The following is an 18,216-nucleotide window of genomic DNA, read 5'->3' as shown; positions in this document are numbered from 1 at the left end:
TGGATGCTCCATCTAGACCTTCCACAGGAAGGGAGCCCTTCCTCCACGACAGCTTTTTGCTACAGGTGTTGCTTGTCATACTATTTAGCATTTTCTTATTTAATTGTTAAAGACACAGTGTTTCATTTTGTTGCCCAGGCTGGTCCTGAATTGGGCTCAAGTGGATCCTCCTGCCTTAGCCTACCAGGTATCTGAGACTAAGAGTGTGTGCAACTGAACCTGGCTTTACTATTTATTGCCTTGTGATGAGTGGTTTTCTGGTCTATCTCCTCTCCTAGACTTGTTCCTTGAAGACAACAGACTGGGTCTTAGATGAACTGGTACCAACGCCATTCGACCCTGGTTTGTGAGATGGTGTTTACACCAATTTTTGATATAAGGGACTGTGGGACATCCCCTTTAAGAGGGGTGGACAAAGGGTGAGGGTGGGAGGGAGTGAAAACAGGAAAGAGCAGAGGCAGCCAAGAAAACTGCTCACACTGCCCTTCCCACAGGTGACAGGTCCTAGAAAAGAAGCTTACTTTTGGTCCCTCAGTGGATGCTGATCCTGTTCATGGGGTTTAATGGTTAGCAGGGATCTCATCTAAATCTCGGAGGCTCATCTAAATGATTAAAATCCTTCCAATAACAGATGCTTAGGGAAAGCCGTGCAAGGACAGAGCAATAACCTGAAGACTTTTACCCAGACTGTTCCCATGTCCCCCACTCAGTAGTGTTGTGGCTTCAAGACAAGTCCCATCATCTCCCTTGGCTCAGTTTCCTTATCCGCAAAATGACAACGTATGAGCTCCTCTCAGAGTGGTTGCAAGACTGGCAGATAAATATAAAGTGGGGAGGACATCATAACAGACAATTAATAGGTGACACTGTTTAGTGCGATCATAATTTCTAGCTAAGGAAACTAAGAATCAGGAAGATGAGCTAACTCATTCCAGGCACACATTACACCAGTGGTGGACACAGGACAAAGGCCATGACTCATCTGCGATCAGCTGCCTCTCACTAAAAGCCAGATCCTATACTGTAAACCTGTCAGTATGGTCTCATGGCAGGCGTATGAGGCAGGTGCCTTCACTTATCCCATTCTGTGGAAGTAGAAATCGGCACTGAGAGAACTCAAATAACTTCCCCCGGAGGAGTACAAAGTGGTCATGTTGAGGTACCGACCAATGCTGAATCTCAACACTCAGCTTCCTTTATGGCATTTTCATACACATACACCATTGTACTTTATTTTTATCTGCCCCTCTACTACCTTCCCCGACCCCCTTACTCCCCTTTCGTTGGTCCCCTTCTTCCCCCAAATAATTCCTCCTGCTTTCATGTCACATATATTCCATTATTCCCTCTTGCTACCCCTCTTCCTCCCTTTAGACGTTTTCCTCTCCTCTCATAGCAGCTCCCTTTATTCCCTCACATCGGCTCCCTCTATACTCTGACCACACACACACACACACACACACACACACACACACACACACACACACACCCCAATTTAAATTTAGATTCCACATGTGGGAGAAAACATTCAACATTTGTTTTTCTGAGTCTGGCTTATTTCACTTAGCATAATGACCTCCACCAAGTTTCAGCCATTTTTCTGAAAATATCATAATTTAATTCTACTTAACATGTTCATTCATATGTTGGTAGAGGTTTAGGCTGGTTCTCGATCTTGGTTATTGTGAATGGTGCAGCAATAAACATGAATGTGCAAGTATCTCTGTGGTATTTAGAACCCTCTGAGTATATGCCCTTCTGGTATTCTTCACAAGTCCTGTCTCTCTGGGGCCAGTATAAAAATCACATCCAACCCAACCTCACTGGGTAATGGCAAATCCTATGAGCCTTTGATATGTGCAGGGCAATTTATTATCTTTAATTATATGTTTGTGGTGGGCATGCTGCTTTGTGTCAGGGCAGGAGCCCCTGTTGACTGCAGACCTCTTACATTCTGGCTAGGGTTGCACTCTTAAAACCCAGAGCATTTCACTCTTGCATTGGCCAACACTTGATTTGCAGGGCTCTGCCTGGAGCTATGAAGTCTTCATAGAAGACACTGGACAGTCCATTAGCAATACTGCTCTGTCCTAATCAGATTCCAGAGAGCTTAACTTCAGATACTGAGGAGAAAATAGCACCATCCTTGGCTAACAATCCTTAGCCCTCCCACTGAGACAGACAATTATTAATTATGAGCCTCATAGTCCTGTGTCTTCAAGTCAGGAAATATAGAATGATTGTGTCAGGAACATTAATTAATCATCCCATCTGATCACTTTTGTTAGTTCTCCTAAGGAATAAATTCATGTGGTCCCTCAGCTCTCAGTTCTCCTCCTATAACATTAACAGAAAGGAAAAATTCCACTCACTGGGTACAAGAATCACCCACAGTTTGTGTTTTTAATAATCGGTAAAACAATGTAGAAAATTTTCCCCTGTACCACAGATCACAGATGCTGTAGCTCTCTTTTCTTTCTTTCTATTTTTCTTTCTTTCTTTCTTTCTTTCTTTCTTTCTTTCTTTCTTTCTTTCTTTCTTTCTTTCTCTTTTTGAGTTTCAGAACTACTCTCTGCAAGATGGTGTTTTCTTTGGAGAAGATGACTTGTGATTAAGGGTTTACTTCTTAAGCCATAGGCTGAGTTTGCTGAATCCCACTGAGGGGTTAGCCTGTGTGTGCTGTTGAGGAAGTGAGCATCTTGCAGATAAGTTATTAGCTCGAATGTTTAACTAATACCTCTGGCTCTTCCTCCCTCCTGTCTTTATGGAACTATAATATTATGGGCCTGCCTGTGCCCAAGAGCGAGGCCAGTGTTCATGGTATCTCTGTTACAGATACAAAGGCATCTCTGCCAGACTCGTCTAGTGAAAGGCATTTTATACTGGAAAACTGTGAGCTACTGACAGGTGGAGCGAATGGCAAATATCTTACCAGGAAATCACTAAGTGGAAGCCTCCCATGCTTAGCTGCCAAAGTCTTTCTTATTTGAGCAAATCCCAGGGCAATTAAAAAGCATATCTTGTGTAAACAGGAAATAGGGATTCACAACATCCAAACTCTCTTGGGTTTTGTTTTCTAAGAAGCGGCATAAAGAACGGCTTAAATAATAGGTTAGTCCTTTTTCAGTTTTTCACTCTATAGAGCAATAGAGGATTCACAATAGAGGATTCACTTTCTATTTATGTAGGATGCCTCACTCTTTGTGGGAGGGACATTAATTATAGTACTGGTTCATAATGATGGAGAGAAAGAAGACTGTTTGTAAAATCATCTAGAGAATCTTCCCATCACACCCATTCTTTACTTTCCTCCTTCCCTGTAACTTTATCCTGAGATATGGCCCTGGTCCAGACCCTGAGGGACCATATTATTATATCTGTATTGGGACCTGAGTTTTGAGAACAGTTCCCCCAAAGGGTTCTGAAATGTAGTCCCTCATCCCTCTCTTGTGCATTAATCTCAAAACATGTTGAGAAGAAATGTGGCAGATCTGATGAACATAAAAACAGAGTTCCTTTGTTCCCACAAAAAATAGAGAATTTTATTTATTTACCTTTCACAGTTAGGCCCAGCATAGTTTTCTTTACAGATACAGCGAACAGCTCCGTTTTTCCTATAGCAGGATTCTGCAAAACTAGAATTATAGGCAAAGATTAGAAGCGGCTTCATATATCATTGAATAGGCTGTTGTAACTTTTGATTTGATCATTTCTATCTGACCCCTCTCCAATTAATAGGGTGTGCCCATTTGCTTTATTTACTTATGTTCTTATCTTTCAGGGGACTTTGGACCAGCAAATCCAGACAGAAAATGCCCCTCACTGTGGGGCCATTTCCCAGGTGCACTTTATCTCTAGAGAGACTTCGTTAGTTTTGCTTGAAGCAGTGGGAATTTCTAGTATAAAGATCATGTGTGTGTAGACATGTGAATTTAAATGTTCATTCATATATGCTTATATAATATTTACTTTTCAAATACAAATCTAAAACATATACTCAAAAAGCCAGAAATTATCAAAGATTACCTGTAACTTTAGACTTATATAAGAACTTCCTCAAATTCCCACCTTTTCTGTGTATACATTTAAAAGTTTCTTCAGGGGCTGGAGAGGTGGCTGTGTGGTTAAGAGCACTGGCTTCTCTTGCAGAGGACCCAGGTTCAGTTCCCAGCACCCACATGGCAGCTAATAACCATCTGTAACTCCAGTTTCAGGGGATCTGATGCCTTCTTCTAACCTCCTTGGGCATTGCACGATATAGGTTTACTTATATGCATTCAGGCAATACACATACACACATACACACACACACAAGTAATAATAAAATAAAAAATAATAAAATAAAATATTTTAAAAGTTTCCTCATAGTTTCTTGTATCAGACCTCTTCATTTACAGATCAGAAACCAGTCCTAAAGTGTAGACTCTCTACAGAGCCTTGACCTCTTTCATTTTGTACTTTAAATATTGGGGCTAGGGGTAAAGGGACTGGATGAAGTGGATCAAAGAGACAAAAACGAGTCCTTGAGAAAGAAACAGGACCCATAATGAAAATATGTATTTGGGGCTGGAGAGATGGCTCAGAGGTTAAGAGCACCAGCTACTCTTGCAGCAGACCTGTGTTTGGTTCCCAGCACCCACATGGCAGCTAACAGCCATCTATATCTCCAGTTCCAGGGGATCCAACACCCCTTTCTGGTCTCTGTGGGCATTACACTCACACAGTGCACTTACATACATATAAGCAAAACACTCATACACATAAAATAGAAATAAATTTAAAAAATGATTCCACGGAAATGCATGCCCTCCCTCCATTCCTTTTTCTTCTTTTTAAAGATAATAAACGTTAGGATACAAGACAGAAAAGTAATAATAATATTGGTTCACATAATAAATAACTATCCTAATTACTGAGGCAGAAGAAATGTAGTATTATTCTTCACGTGTATGAAAAATCCTATGACAGAAGAATTGTGTAAAGTGTAGGTGTGTGTGCAGAAACATTGAAAGCTTTCCACATTAGCTTTGGTTTTCACACTGTGCAGTCAGTGGTGACCTCTGAGCTTGTATTTCTGCACGAGTCAGCAGTTTTATCCAAATGATTGTTGAAGAAAAGTAAATGGTTGTGTCTGCTTTATTTGAAGACAGTTATAAAATCAGAAAACAGCGTGTGTCCCTTAGTGAAAGGCAATACCCACAATTTATTTTCTCAACAGTTTGGTAAAAACATTCCAATGACATTCCACTTCCTTGGCATTTTACCCTTTGTTTTGCTTGATCTTATTCCTTAGCTGCTCTAAATAAATTTTGCCAGTATCCAGAACATGGACAAACACTCGTGCATCTTTCTTTGAAGGTGTTCCATCCAGTCTGCCCACAGCTCCAAGAGGAAACATCTGTCTGGGGTGTCTGGAGTCCTCTGCTTTTAGCTGATGTCCCACTGTTTCAAACAGATGCCATTTTCCTTAATTGGAGCAATTACCATAACTGCTGGTGGACAGGGAAGATTTCTGGTCAGGCCTAGAATAAATAAGTGTCTGTAAATGGCCCTTGGGAATAATGGCAGACTCTGTGGCAGTGCAATGCCAGCCATGGGCATTCAGTTTTGTTTTTCATTAACATGAGTTGTTTATGCCTTTTAAACAAGGGGAGTCTCTAACATTGGCTAGGAAAATTAAAACCCTGCACTTCTCTCAGCGCACTCTATTGTGGTGTCTTCTGCAAGCAGAAGGATGCTTTTTGCTCTTGAAAACCTTTAAGAAATTAAAAAAAAAAATAGACCCGGTTCTTTGTTTTCTTAGATATCTCAAGTATTCATTATTCCTTTGCTTTAAAAAAAGATGTATTTTTATTTTTACTTATGTATATGTGCATGTATACAAGCCTGTTCAAGGGTGCCTGAGGAGGCCAGAATAGGGTGTATGTCTCCTGGAGCTGGAGTTACGGGAGGATGTGGTTACAGGAGTTGCTGGAGGTGGGACCAAAACTCTGGTCCTCTGCAAGGACAGCAAGCACTCTACCACTAAATCACCTCTCTAGCTTTTTCTTTCTTGACTTTCTGATGAGCCATTGTTAACTGGAAAACCAAGTCCCGGACAGGCAACTCAATTCATGGGTCTTTTGAGTATAATTCAGATTTCATCTTATGTGCCTATGTGAAAAGTTCTGACACCTAGTTTTGTAGGAAGCAGCAATGTGAACTTTTTACAAAGCTGAGATAATGGAGCTTCTGACTTTTGGTAAGATACCTGATTAATACTTGAGATTAGTTGACTAAGTCAATAACAAGACCAGATCAAATATGAGAACTTTCTGGGATCTGGCCAGATCTCTTCAATCCTATGACCACAAGCTACTCCATCTCTGCCCCTGTGAAGCCAGTTTTTCCTCAATAGTAGAGCCATTACCACTACAGAGAAAAATCTGTAAAAATCACAGAGAAAGTCTCTCACACCCTACCCAATGCTCCCACTCCAACCAAATGTTTACTCACAGGTAGCTTACGTTGGCTTTTGTTTTAATTTTCAGCATGTTTTTATCACATCGGGTCTGTACTGCAGAGAACATTGTTAGTTTCTGTCTGTGAACATGCCTAGAATGTGGGAACACATTCCTGAGTTCCTTAGTTGCAACTTTGGACCCAGGATGTGCCCTCTCACACACAGAGCATGGGTGGAAGTCATGGATCTTGATGTTTTTGGAAACCTCTTCCTAGCTGAGGGCTGGAGACTCATTACCCAACTGGCCAGTTTCTGCTTCTTTTATCGGAAGGAGAAACAGCCTGAAGCAGTGCTTCTTGCTCAGCTAACACACTGGATAATCTGGCTTAAAAGATAAAGAGGCATTTGCTGTAGGAGAATGATAATTGCTGTTCTTTGATCTAAATGAAAATAAGACTTTGGGGCTGTTTGGTATGCTGCTGGGAAGTGCTCAAGAAATACTTCATTTTATACTGGCACATGGTAAATGCTGAAGAAATACTTTGCCCGATTTCATGTGGACAAGGCACCTCAGTCTGTAGGGAATGGTAGTGTAAAGGTCTGACATCTTAAGACATTAATGTTACATCATTTAGATGAGGAAATCTCATCATATGGACGGAGCAAAAATGTAAAAAGCAAGAGAATACAATTAGAAGGGACCATCTATGATTGCTTTCTTAATTCATGTCAGTGCCTAAGGAAACTGTCTAAAACTCAAAGCTTATGAACTCCTTTCTGAGTGGATGATGGTGTATGGCATCTTTATAGGGTGAATGAGCAAAACTGGTTATTAGGAAGTTAGAGGTAAATATTCTTAAGTGTGGTAAATGTCTCATCAGATGTGATTAGGATTAATGTTTGAGAGCAGAATTTTTAATGAGCAATTAAAGATTATACCCAGATGAGGCAAAGAGCTCATAAATCAGGACATTCCTGAGTGAAAATAACAGAATGCTTAATGCTGTGCTTCCTGCTCCTCCTCTCACGACCATTCACTGTGCACCTCTTACTGATACTGTCAGACATGGAGAATCACAAAGAAGGTCTGAAATAGTTTAATGGTTTCTAAAGAAAGATGAAACTTTCTGACTTCTCTGGCTGTCTGCGTGAAAAGTTAGATAGCATTGGTTTTCAGTTAAGGAAAACAATTAGGGAAAAATCTGGTTGCATGTGTGAGGTGTGAGTGTATGTGCATGTGTGTGAATATGTATGTGGAGGCTAGAGGCTGATGTGGGTTCCTTCCTCAATCACTCTTCACCTTATGTATTGAGGCAGGGCCACTCACTTGAACCCAGACTCACTAACCTGGCTGTCTGCTGAGCCAGCTTCTCAGAGGCTCCTCTCTCTCTGTCGTCTGAGCCCTGGGGTTACAGATAGGCTGCCACACCTGCCTGACATTTACGTGGGTGTGGGGGATCTAAACTCAGGTCCTCATGCTTGGATGGCAAGCACTTTAAACACCGAGCCATCTTCCCAGCCCAGCCATTTTATGTGCACTATTTAATTTAATCTTATAATTACTATCAATTATATAAATACTGCAAATAAAAAAGTGTCTGACATAGAGTCAATTAAATGTAAGTTTTTAGAAAAAGTACTAAACTTATGTTCAGTAAAGCCAATGTTAACCTTGGACTCTTCCAGGTTCAAGTGCTCACCCAAATGTTTCCCATGTTACTCCGTCCAGTCTCACAACCCTATGATGCAGGACCTCACACCTTAGCTTGATCCACTTACTAAGGAAAAATCTGAGATCCAGAGAAAGTAAAGGTCTCAAGAAATGGAGCCAGAATCTCAACCTATTCTCACAGAGACCCCAAATCTCACAGACAGCAGTACATAGAGACAAGGTAACCCGTCTGAGGTCACACAGTTATTAAGTGTCAAAGCAGAAATCTGAAGCTAGGTTGATTGTCTGCTTGTGGTGTAGTTTAAAACACACTGAGTCTTTGACCCTGGTGTCTAACATAGACCTTCTACAATCCTTGAATTTCTCAAGCGAAGAGCCTGATTTTTCTTGGTTTATAAAGAGCCTCTTCACCAGACCTGAGTATGTGAATGAGGAGGCTCGGTGGACCTCTAGATGACTGCAGTGTGGAAGCTGCATCAGAGGAAACAACTGTATGACTAGAGGGCTAGTCCCAACCTTCCTAACTTTCCTCACCCAGCTCTGAGCTCAATCACTGATGGCCAATGACCCATCATGTCTCTGAACAGAAATCTGGACAGGAAATGGCAACGGCGAGGCTCGGGTAGCTTCCGGGTTCTGCATACGTGGATACACTAAGAGGGGGCACTTCTGATCTTGGTGTGGGATTTCTGAACCCTCTCCTGTTCCCCCATATTTACTTCCCTCATTTAGTATATATTTCTTTTCTACATACTTACATATATTCCCTTATAGGTTACTTCATTTGGCTGCTCTTACATTGTGTCCTTTATAATAAATTGGTAATCATACATATTTAACACTATTCTGAGTTTTGTGAGTCATTCTAGTGAATAAGAAAAAAATGTTAAGAGGACTTGGGGGAACCCCCAAATCTGGAGTCAGCTAGGCAGACATATGGGTAGTCAGGATTCCATTTACTGGCAGGCATCTGAAATGGGAGCAATCTTGTGGAACTGAACCCTTAACTTGGGGCCTGTGCTAATTCCAGGTACTTTAATCAGAACTGAATTGATTGCAGAACACCCTGTTGGTGTCAGAGAATTGGAGAGCTGGCTGCTACTTGGAAAACCAAACACCAATATACTATTTTAACTCTATACCTTTTTTTTTTTCTCAGTGATAGGGATGGAACTCAGAGCCTCCCACATGTTAGACAAGTAATCTACCATTATACTACAGTCTCAGTCCCAGCCAACTATAAATTTTTAAGTCAATAAAATGGCTAGTCATGATGAGCTCTGGGTTTATCCATACTATAGGATTAAAAAGAGTTGCATTATTTCCATTTATACCCGGTAGATGTGTGTTTTATTCTCTATAGTATCTCACTCGGGTCACAACATAGAAGTGACAGCTACTGTTTTTGGAAGTCTTTGAACTCATTGGCTCAAAGCATATATCCTGTATATCTGTGTTCTAATTTGACAGCTGTATGCAGGAAAATAACTACTCTGTAAGGGTCAGAAGGAGCAATACTTCTGAAAATACTGTATGTTTTAATATATTATTTAGTTTTTAATTTTATGTATACTAATGTATTGCCTGCATGTATGTAAGTTCACGAATGTTGTACAATGCCTGTGGAGGTCAGAAGAAGACGTTGGATACCTTGGAACTAAAGTTACAGATGGTTTTTGGCTTCCATGTGGGTGCTAGGAACTGAATCTGTGTCCACTGCAAGAACAGTCAGTGCCCTTAAATGCTGAGCCATCTCTTCAGTTCCTGAAAATACTATATTATGAGTCTTTTGTTATTATTAGCTGTAATCTCTTTCTGTTGAGGGATAACTGGGAAAAGAAGAAACTGGCTTTGCTTAGGAAACTTAGAAGATTTTGTCAACTTTATGATTTATCAACAGTCATACCTATAAGCACTGAAGTCCCCCTCCCAAGTTTATGTAGACTAGCACACCATCTTACAGTTTTCTCAACATGCAACCTTATCTCAAAATAAGATATTCATTTTGGGTTGTGGAAAAATTTCAGAACGCTACATAAGGCCAAAAATAATTATGAGGTTAAACATTAGGAGAGACTGTCTTCCTTTAGGACTTACTTAGCCAGGTGGGGCAAGGGACAAGGGCATGGCTGGCAGAATCGGGGTGTTCCTCTGATGGAGTCTCCAATATACCCATCCAGACATTTTTCACAGTGCTCTCCTGTGGTGTTCCACTGGCAGTTCTGTGAGGCAAAAGAGGAAAATTTAGAAGAATAAAGAAATTTTTATAGACAGTAAATGTAACATCCAAGCATATTTCAAAGAAAAGGACATCAGGCCTGACAGAATACATGGTGTGTGGCAGCACAAAGAGCTAGAAAGTGTAGATAAGTGGTGGATGGCTGCAACCCGAAGGCCTGTGCGCACTGGCAGGCTGGGGACCCTCTTTGGAGTCTATGTGCAGAGGCAAGTCATCTGTTACTCATTTTGATTCTGTAAGATAATTAGGAAGTTCACACTCTGGAAGTTCTGGAAACTTTAGCTTACTGAGGTGGAATGAATATGAAATGAAAACACAAATAACATCCCCATGGTACTTAACCAGGACAACGGAAACAATAAGGATTTATGGGCATGGAAGAGCAAATGTGTTAGACTGTGGCACAAATGGAATAGAAGGTAGATAATAGATGTTCTTTTAATGGTTTATGATAATGATACACAAGAAACAGGAAGCAGACTGATGTGCATGATTTCTCCATCTGTGGCAAGGATAACAGATGTGAAGAAAGGAATAAACCAGACCTTCTGAGCTGTCTGTTCCTCATTCGTTATCTACTGCGGGCTTCAACATCTTTTGAAAGTCCTTCCTGATTCTCCCAGTGAAAGTTCCACCTGAGTCCCACACAGCAGTATCCACTCCCAGCCTTAGCACCCCCTTGCTGGCACATGTATTGTTCAGAGTATATTACTATTAACATGCATGGAGCAGGTCCTTAGTAGCTTCGAGGTGATGAATCCATAGGTGCTAGCACAGGAACAGCTTTCTCCTGTGGGGTTGGACTGGAGAGGACAACACAGTGCCATCAGCACCCTGATGTTTTCATATTTATGTTCATCAGTGTATGGTGGCTGAATCAGGTTTTCAGTGAAAGCATCCTCCCTGTTGAGAAGTTGCCTTTGAAAACCTATGCGGGAGCTGCTGCAGAACTTTTTCAAGTAGTGACTGCTGGTGAAACCCTGGGGGAAACAAGATGGAGTAGGCTGAGCTCTTTGTTTTTGTCTCTGCTGTTTGAGGTTCAGAGTAAAACGATAGTGAAGACCTATTCTGAAAATGGTGCGTAGATTAGCTAGCTTAATTCTCATTACAAGTTTGAGATAGGTTCCTACTTTCCTCCCAGTTTACATATGAAGAGGTAGAGGCCCAGAATTTTTTTTTCTTCAGTTCTGGGAATCCAACTCAGGGTCTTGTACATGCTAGGCAAGCACTCTGCCAACTTGTCTGTACCTCCAGGCTCAGAAGGTTAAGTAAATCACCCAATGTTACACAGATAGTAGGAAGCAAAACTGATATTCAGATTCAATCAATCCACTTTCAGAGGTGAGGCTGTCAAATTCCATACTGTGCTCTTTCTTCAACTTTGATAGAGAAGTCTCTTTTGCCAAATCAGACACAGAGTGACTGTAATAAGTAGTAGACTATTTTACTAATAGCTTGAACTTCAGGTGAAGTACAACATAGTAGTCAGAAGGGAGAAATCCTTTGTAGTCAACAAGCTCTCCCAACCAGATGCTGTTCAAGTATTTGATCCACAGTCAGAAATAGGCCTGGATTACAATTATGGGGAATAGAAATTAGAGCCTGGCTTAGGCTGTGTAACCAATGAGAATTCTTAAAAGTAAAGTATGATATGCAGACAAGAGTGTGAACTTCCCTCACAGTTCTTGAAGCTGTGCTAAGTCATTGCTCAGTCATTTCTCAGGAAATATTTAGGGAAATAAGTGAAGGAAATGGATCAAATGGTAGACTAGCATCATCTGGAGCAAGTAGAGGACATGGACATCTAAAACAGGCTCAAAACTGCTGGCAATCTCCTTTCCAGGAAAACCAAGTAGCGGCACCCAACTACCATGCACCTGAGCTATAAGCAATCTGGCAAGGCCATTGAAAACTAGGGTCAAATTTCTGAAATTCTTTGTTACACAGATGAATCACATCTGTGTAGAAGAAAGTATTCTACTATCTTAGGCCATCTCTCATGGCTGACGTGACTACTAAGGAACAAAAATGAGCTAGTTCTCAGCTCTGTCCCTTTATCACTTGATAGGTGCTTTGGGTCCCGTGTCAGGGTTTTAGTTCTGCCACAGTAGCCACGGGTACCATTCAAGGGCAAGGCTATGCAATCTCTCTTGACCTCTAGAATACCAAATACAGGCATTGTCTTTCCTCATCAGCCTCTTTAAAAAATTCTTGTTATGAATTCTCTAGAAAGGATTGATACAAATTTGGGGAGACTGGTAGAGAGAGTGTAAGAGACAGGGAGAAAATGTTCTAGGCCCTTCATTTTCCAGCTGGTCTACTTGAATAGCCACTTGACCTTTCTGGGATTCTATTTCCTTATCTGTAAAATGAAGCATTAGAGTAGATGGTCTGTTGGCTTTCTTCGTGTTGAAAATCTTTAACCTTGAAATTGTAAAACGCCCCTTCATTTTCGATGCTTGGCCATTTTCCAAACTTTTGTTTGGAAAACACGATAACAAATATGCTATGGGGGTTATTTCTTAGTACTACTGACCTCACAAAGATGGAATAAAAATTCTGAATCATGAGCCAGTGGTTGAAAAAGCTATAGTCAGACAACCAGTCTCAGTGTTAGGAAGGACATTTGGGTACTAATGTCTCTGGCACATGAGAAATGATGTCTCCTATTTACTTGGTCACCTTACCAGCATAACACAGAGGAAGAGCTCCAGGGTCAGATTCACCTTTGTATGACTTATCAACATGCTTTATTTGAGAACAGATCCACAGATCTCAATGTATATACAAGTAAGTCAAAACTACATTCCAAATACTGCTAAAATTTTATTTATCTGTTGCATGTTGTTTTCTCATGTGGACAAGATGACATGGCAGGACATACCACCACAGGTTGATATAGAAGGGGGTACGAAAATCCAGCTGCCTTCTATTTTGTAAGCCAGCCACAAATATATTTTCAATTTGAAAATATGCTTATGTTAGAAGTACATTATTTATGTTGACTTGAGTAGATTTATTATTGTTGTCAAATGAATTCATAAATATTATAATTTTCATTTTAAATTTCAAATGTGGTGAATACTGATAGATATGATGTACATTAGGACTTCTTAAACTTTTCCCAATCACAACCCATTTTTGTCTGAGAAAATTTTACAGAATTCTAGGTATATGGGCATATAAAACATGCATACAAACCAAATGTTTACTAATAGTAAGTGATAAAGAAAATTATTTTAAAACAGTTCTTTGGTATACATATAAACATCTAATAAAAAAGAAATTTACCATTTGTCAAAGGCAAAATGGATGTGCTTACTTACTTTTACATAAAGAATTAAATCTTGGCTGATACTACAGGATATAGCTGAAATGTCTTCAGTTTTCAGAGTTGATTGATGTTTTGATTTTGTAATCACTAATGCTGAGAATTCTGCTTCATACCAATACATAGTACAAAATATAGAAGTATGTTTAGGGGCATCTCAAAAACTGTTGTAAATCTGCCCTAATCTTAAACCAAAATTCATTTAGCAATTTTTTAAATGAAACCAGAGTAAGGAAATCACATGATAGTTTTAAAACCAAACATTCTAACACAATACATTCCAAAGATACAATAATTTGATACATGATGGGGAATAATATCAGAAAAATGTTAAAATTCTTTGTTTTCTGTAATGAAACCATTATGTTTTTATAAGAATATATAACAAAAGGACTGTAATTCATAATATATAATAGTCTTGAGTATGAGCCAAGATGTTTCAGGCAATGGTCATTGACGTTGCGTGGTGTGATAACATACCTAGTGTAAGTGCACTTGTGTGTTCAGAACCAAAGCTGCAATGAAGGTATATGTTGAAACATGACAAATGCTTCCAGAAACACCTGGGATTCATTACATGTTTGATTTTGAATTAATTTTTGGTTGTTCTATGACCATCCTCCTTCAGTTACACAAGCAGGTCCAAACCCACAGTTTAAGGAGCCGGGCTCTACAGAAAACTCTTTGGTCTCTTCAACAGTTCTTTAGAATACAAAGGGCACATACGATTATGAAGTTTGAGGACAGCATGTGTAGATTAGTACTCCTTAAACTTCAGTGTGCACATGAATCTCTTAATGCTCTTGTGAAATGCAGATTCTGATGCAGCACATCTGGGCTGCAACCTAAGCATCTGCATTTCTATTAGGCTCCTGAATATTGCCAACCTTGCTGTTTCAGGCTACATTTAGAGAAAGAAGCAAGAGTGTAGAGTATCAGCAGCACTGATGATTAGACACTTAGCGTTGGCTCTAAGCCTGTCTTCAGCATAAGGCAGTGTAACTCACTACAGTGACTATCTCCTAAGTTAGAAAACTCAAGGACTTTTGCATTTAAGTCATCTTATTATCATTTCAGTAACTAATGCATTCATTCAGTTAACAAACCTGGATTAAGTAGTATATGATTGATAATGAGCTCTGGCTAGTATTTAGATGAGGGAGACCTGGTCCCTATCTTTGAGTAACTCAAAAGCCAGTGAAAGAAACACCCAGGAAATCAAAGAATAGTATTGTGTGCTCTTGACTGAGCCATGTGAATTGAAGGCTTAGCGAACGTGGTGGTACCTATCTAGGCCTTGAAACTGTCCTTCAAGACATCTCAGCTAGCAAACAGAGGGTTTTGCACAGAGTATTATCGTATAGAGATGGTTTAGGTAGCAGTGTGCTCAGTGTGGCCAGAAGGCCAGAAGAACCTTGGAGGATCTTAAAAAGGGGGATCTTTTGGTTTGGGCTTTTGAAGAACATTTCTATTGTTGTAGCAGCAAATTAGAGGGAGAGCAGAGTATGTGTGGGAAGCCAGGGCAGCAGCCAGGGAGCTGTACTGTGGTGCTGGGGCAGCCAGGGAGCAATACTGGGGTCCTAAATTAAGGAAGTAGCAAGCGTAGAAGAGAGGCATTTACTTCCTCATTAAAACTGGTGGGATTTAGGGTAAAATTAAATGTAGGGAAAGAAAAAGTAGAAGTTGATGAAGCCACTGGGCCCGCTGATAACAACTCACAGAATGATGCTGTCTTTAAGTGAGGTGGAGAACAGCACATATAGGTTATAAGGGCAAGGATGAAGATTGCACAGAGAACTGATATCTGTACGCAGTTCTGGTGACTTTCTGTATTGATGGACACAAAGCAACAGGGACTCCATCAAGCTATCCATCCTTAGCATTCTTCAGACCTGAAACTTCCGGACTTTGCTTCAGAACTTTAGCTATCGTGGAACCAAATTGATATGATTTGCAACATGCCAGAACTTTAATTTGCAGTAGATTAAAAATTGTCAAAACTTTAAGAATATGCATTTACTCTATATGCCAATTTTACACTTGCATGTAAATTTGGAAGAAGTTTCTGATCTTTTTTTGTCTTGACCACCTAAGGAGTGTACTGGTTTACTGACCACAGTCTTCCGGGGACATACTTAGCTGATTTCTGCTCTGTACATATAACAGAGGAGAGTAAAACACATCACGAAAATTCTAGGATCTTTGGAAATTAGAGACATAAGAGCCTTACTTCCTTAACTGGACTTTAATTAGGCTTGGAGACATAAAAATCCATTATATTTCAATATATTGGATGACTCCCGTTCTCCACTGTGTTCGGGATGGTTTAAAAGTCTATTTTAATATAAATATTTTCTAATTATAAAATTGCTATAGGTAATTTTATATAAGCAGAAAACTTAGACAAATATATAGTTCTAGAGAACAGTAAAGCTACTGGGCAGGTGCAAACACAGCCATCTGCTGTGCTCCTGTTGCATTTCGTTTCTATTTTCTGGAGATTTCTTTAAGAGTTTCAAATATGAATACTGAATTCACATTTTGGATTTCTTCTGCAATGCTCATATAAATCCTGACATAAATCATTTTCTTTTCATTGTCACAGATGAGATGGGGGTTTCTGCATGTGTTTCCATCTCTAGTAGTTCCAATACCTTCACTTTCAAGACCATGTTATTGTCCACATGAACTTCCAAGAAGGTGTTCTGTCCCCACAACCCTTCAGCTCACATAGTAGGAGCCACAAAACCCAGAGCCTAGGATGGGATCTGGCACAGAGGTGGTAATCGAAAAATACTTCTTGGTTAAATGGATAAATTCAATCAATAAATAAATCAGTTCTTAACTGGAAGCCAAGAAACCCTGTGCCAATGACGAATTTCAAATTAGAGTTGCTTCAGGCCAGTTCTAGGCACTGAGCACCAGTATTGTGAATGCTAATTGGCCTTAGCTAGGCCTTCTAGAGCTAATATGTATGTCTGTGACTAAGCATTTTTGCCACCAGAGCCACCTGTCTGCTCCCATACTTTTCTTCTCAATGCCACTCTGTGCTTCCTTTTAGAGAGTTATTCATATCCACTGGAGTTGTCTGGTCTTTGGGTCCCATCAGGGTGACCCAGTCCAGAATCCTATCCATCCTATCCAAGACACTACAGTTCTGCTAAGATTTGAAATGGCCCCTCAGAAAGAGACATAATACATTTTAGATTCCCAGACTATTTTCATTTAGTAACTTTTCTCTATTTGAAAGAATGTGTAGCACTAGTAGAGGCATTTTTTTGATTGTCTCATGTCTAAAATAGTAGCAGTAACTTTGTCCTATATTTTGTTGCTGAATGGCTTAGTTTATTAGTTACAGCCAGTCTATACATTTTAAGGTTTAATTGACATTCAAACTGAGGAGGTATTAGAAAAGGTTAGGATTGGACAAAGCAGACACAGGAGCTCTATTAGCCTTCAAAATAAAAGCAAAATAAGATGAAATAAAAGAAGGTCTTTCCTTTTTGATTGCTAATGGAGCTGGGAGAGTTGAGAAGGGATGGACACTGGTGACCACAGTAAGTTGAAAGCAGTGTTCTGATTGCAGCTTAGGCTTCCCTGCTGTCTGTGAATAGAGAATGACCTGGGCCCAGGGTGGAGCTGATAAACTTGAGCTTGCTCCAGTGGTCAGCTGGAGCAGGGACAGCACAGAAAATGGAAAATAAAATGAGTTTGATTCCATGGACAGGCTTAATATATTTGTCAGTCAGAAGATGAAACATTATTTCTATATTTGTAAGCTTTTTCTGCCCTTTTACTTATGTTTAATTAAATATAAGTCATGTCCTTTCAAAAATTAAATTTATAAGAATATGGATATATGTACCTCTGGAAAAATAGGTCATAGGTGATTTTTCCTTTGAATTTAAAAATACAGCAGATATTTATTATTTTTCTTATTGAACACAATTTACTTAAATCAGAGAAAAAGAAACATTTCTCTCTGAATAGGGTGTGATGGGGGAGGTCATTAAGATAAATAGATTGGCTGTTTCTTTCTGAGAAAATTTTCTGCCTTGGAAAAAAGTAATTGTAGGAAAATTGGCAATTTGCCTCTGATCTGGGTGCACATATGAATATTTAGCGTCCCATTTCCCCCCAAAATCTGGGGAAGAGTCCTGTGATGGTGTTTCTCTCAGAAGCTCACAACTAGGTCAAAACCCACGATTGTTCCTGTCCTGATAACATCATTGCAAGGCATGACTTGGTCATCACTCTTCATTCACTTGGCAGAAGGAAGTTTTTCCTTCTTTATTTTATTCCAGTCTTTGATTTTGTCAGTTGCCCTATAGCAGCTGATGGGCATGGTGGTCCCCACTATCTTGCACTTTAATAAACCAGGAAACAAAAGTCTTTAATTGGTCAAATTATCAGCAATGTATGTTATTAGTTCAACTGTATACATGGGATTTTCCCCCAAATGTCACTGGGATTAAAATAACAGGAAACCGGAGATGGAAGCATTAAAATGGGGTAGACTTTGGCAGCTGTGT

The 18,216-nt window shown here is 39.8% G+C and overlaps 1 protein-coding gene across 2 annotated transcripts in view; it reads right to left on the bottom strand.

The window, feature by feature from the left end:
- The window catches only part of Lama4 (laminin subunit alpha 4), a 162,751-nt gene that overhangs the window by 106,291 nt on the left and 38,244 nt on the right, over positions 1 to 18,216 (bottom strand). For both annotated transcript variants that reach the window (XM_008852394.3, XM_017803011.2), the window contains exons 4-5: positions 10,212 to 10,336; positions 3,555 to 3,635 (exon numbers count right to left, since the gene is read on the bottom strand). In XM_008852394.3, coding sequence (XP_008850616.1) covers positions 3,555 to 3,635; positions 10,212 to 10,336 — 206 coding nt within the window. The remainder of the gene's footprint in view (positions 1 to 3,554; positions 3,636 to 10,211; positions 10,337 to 18,216) is intronic.

This window comes from Nannospalax galili, unplaced genomic scaffold (genome assembly GCF_000622305.1).
Source record: "Nannospalax galili isolate Female #2095 unplaced genomic scaffold, S.galili_v1.0 scaffold646, whole genome shotgun sequence".
NCBI lineage: Eukaryota > Metazoa > Chordata > Mammalia > Rodentia > Spalacidae > Nannospalax > Nannospalax galili.
This window is presented reverse-complemented; position numbering and strand designations above follow the sequence as displayed.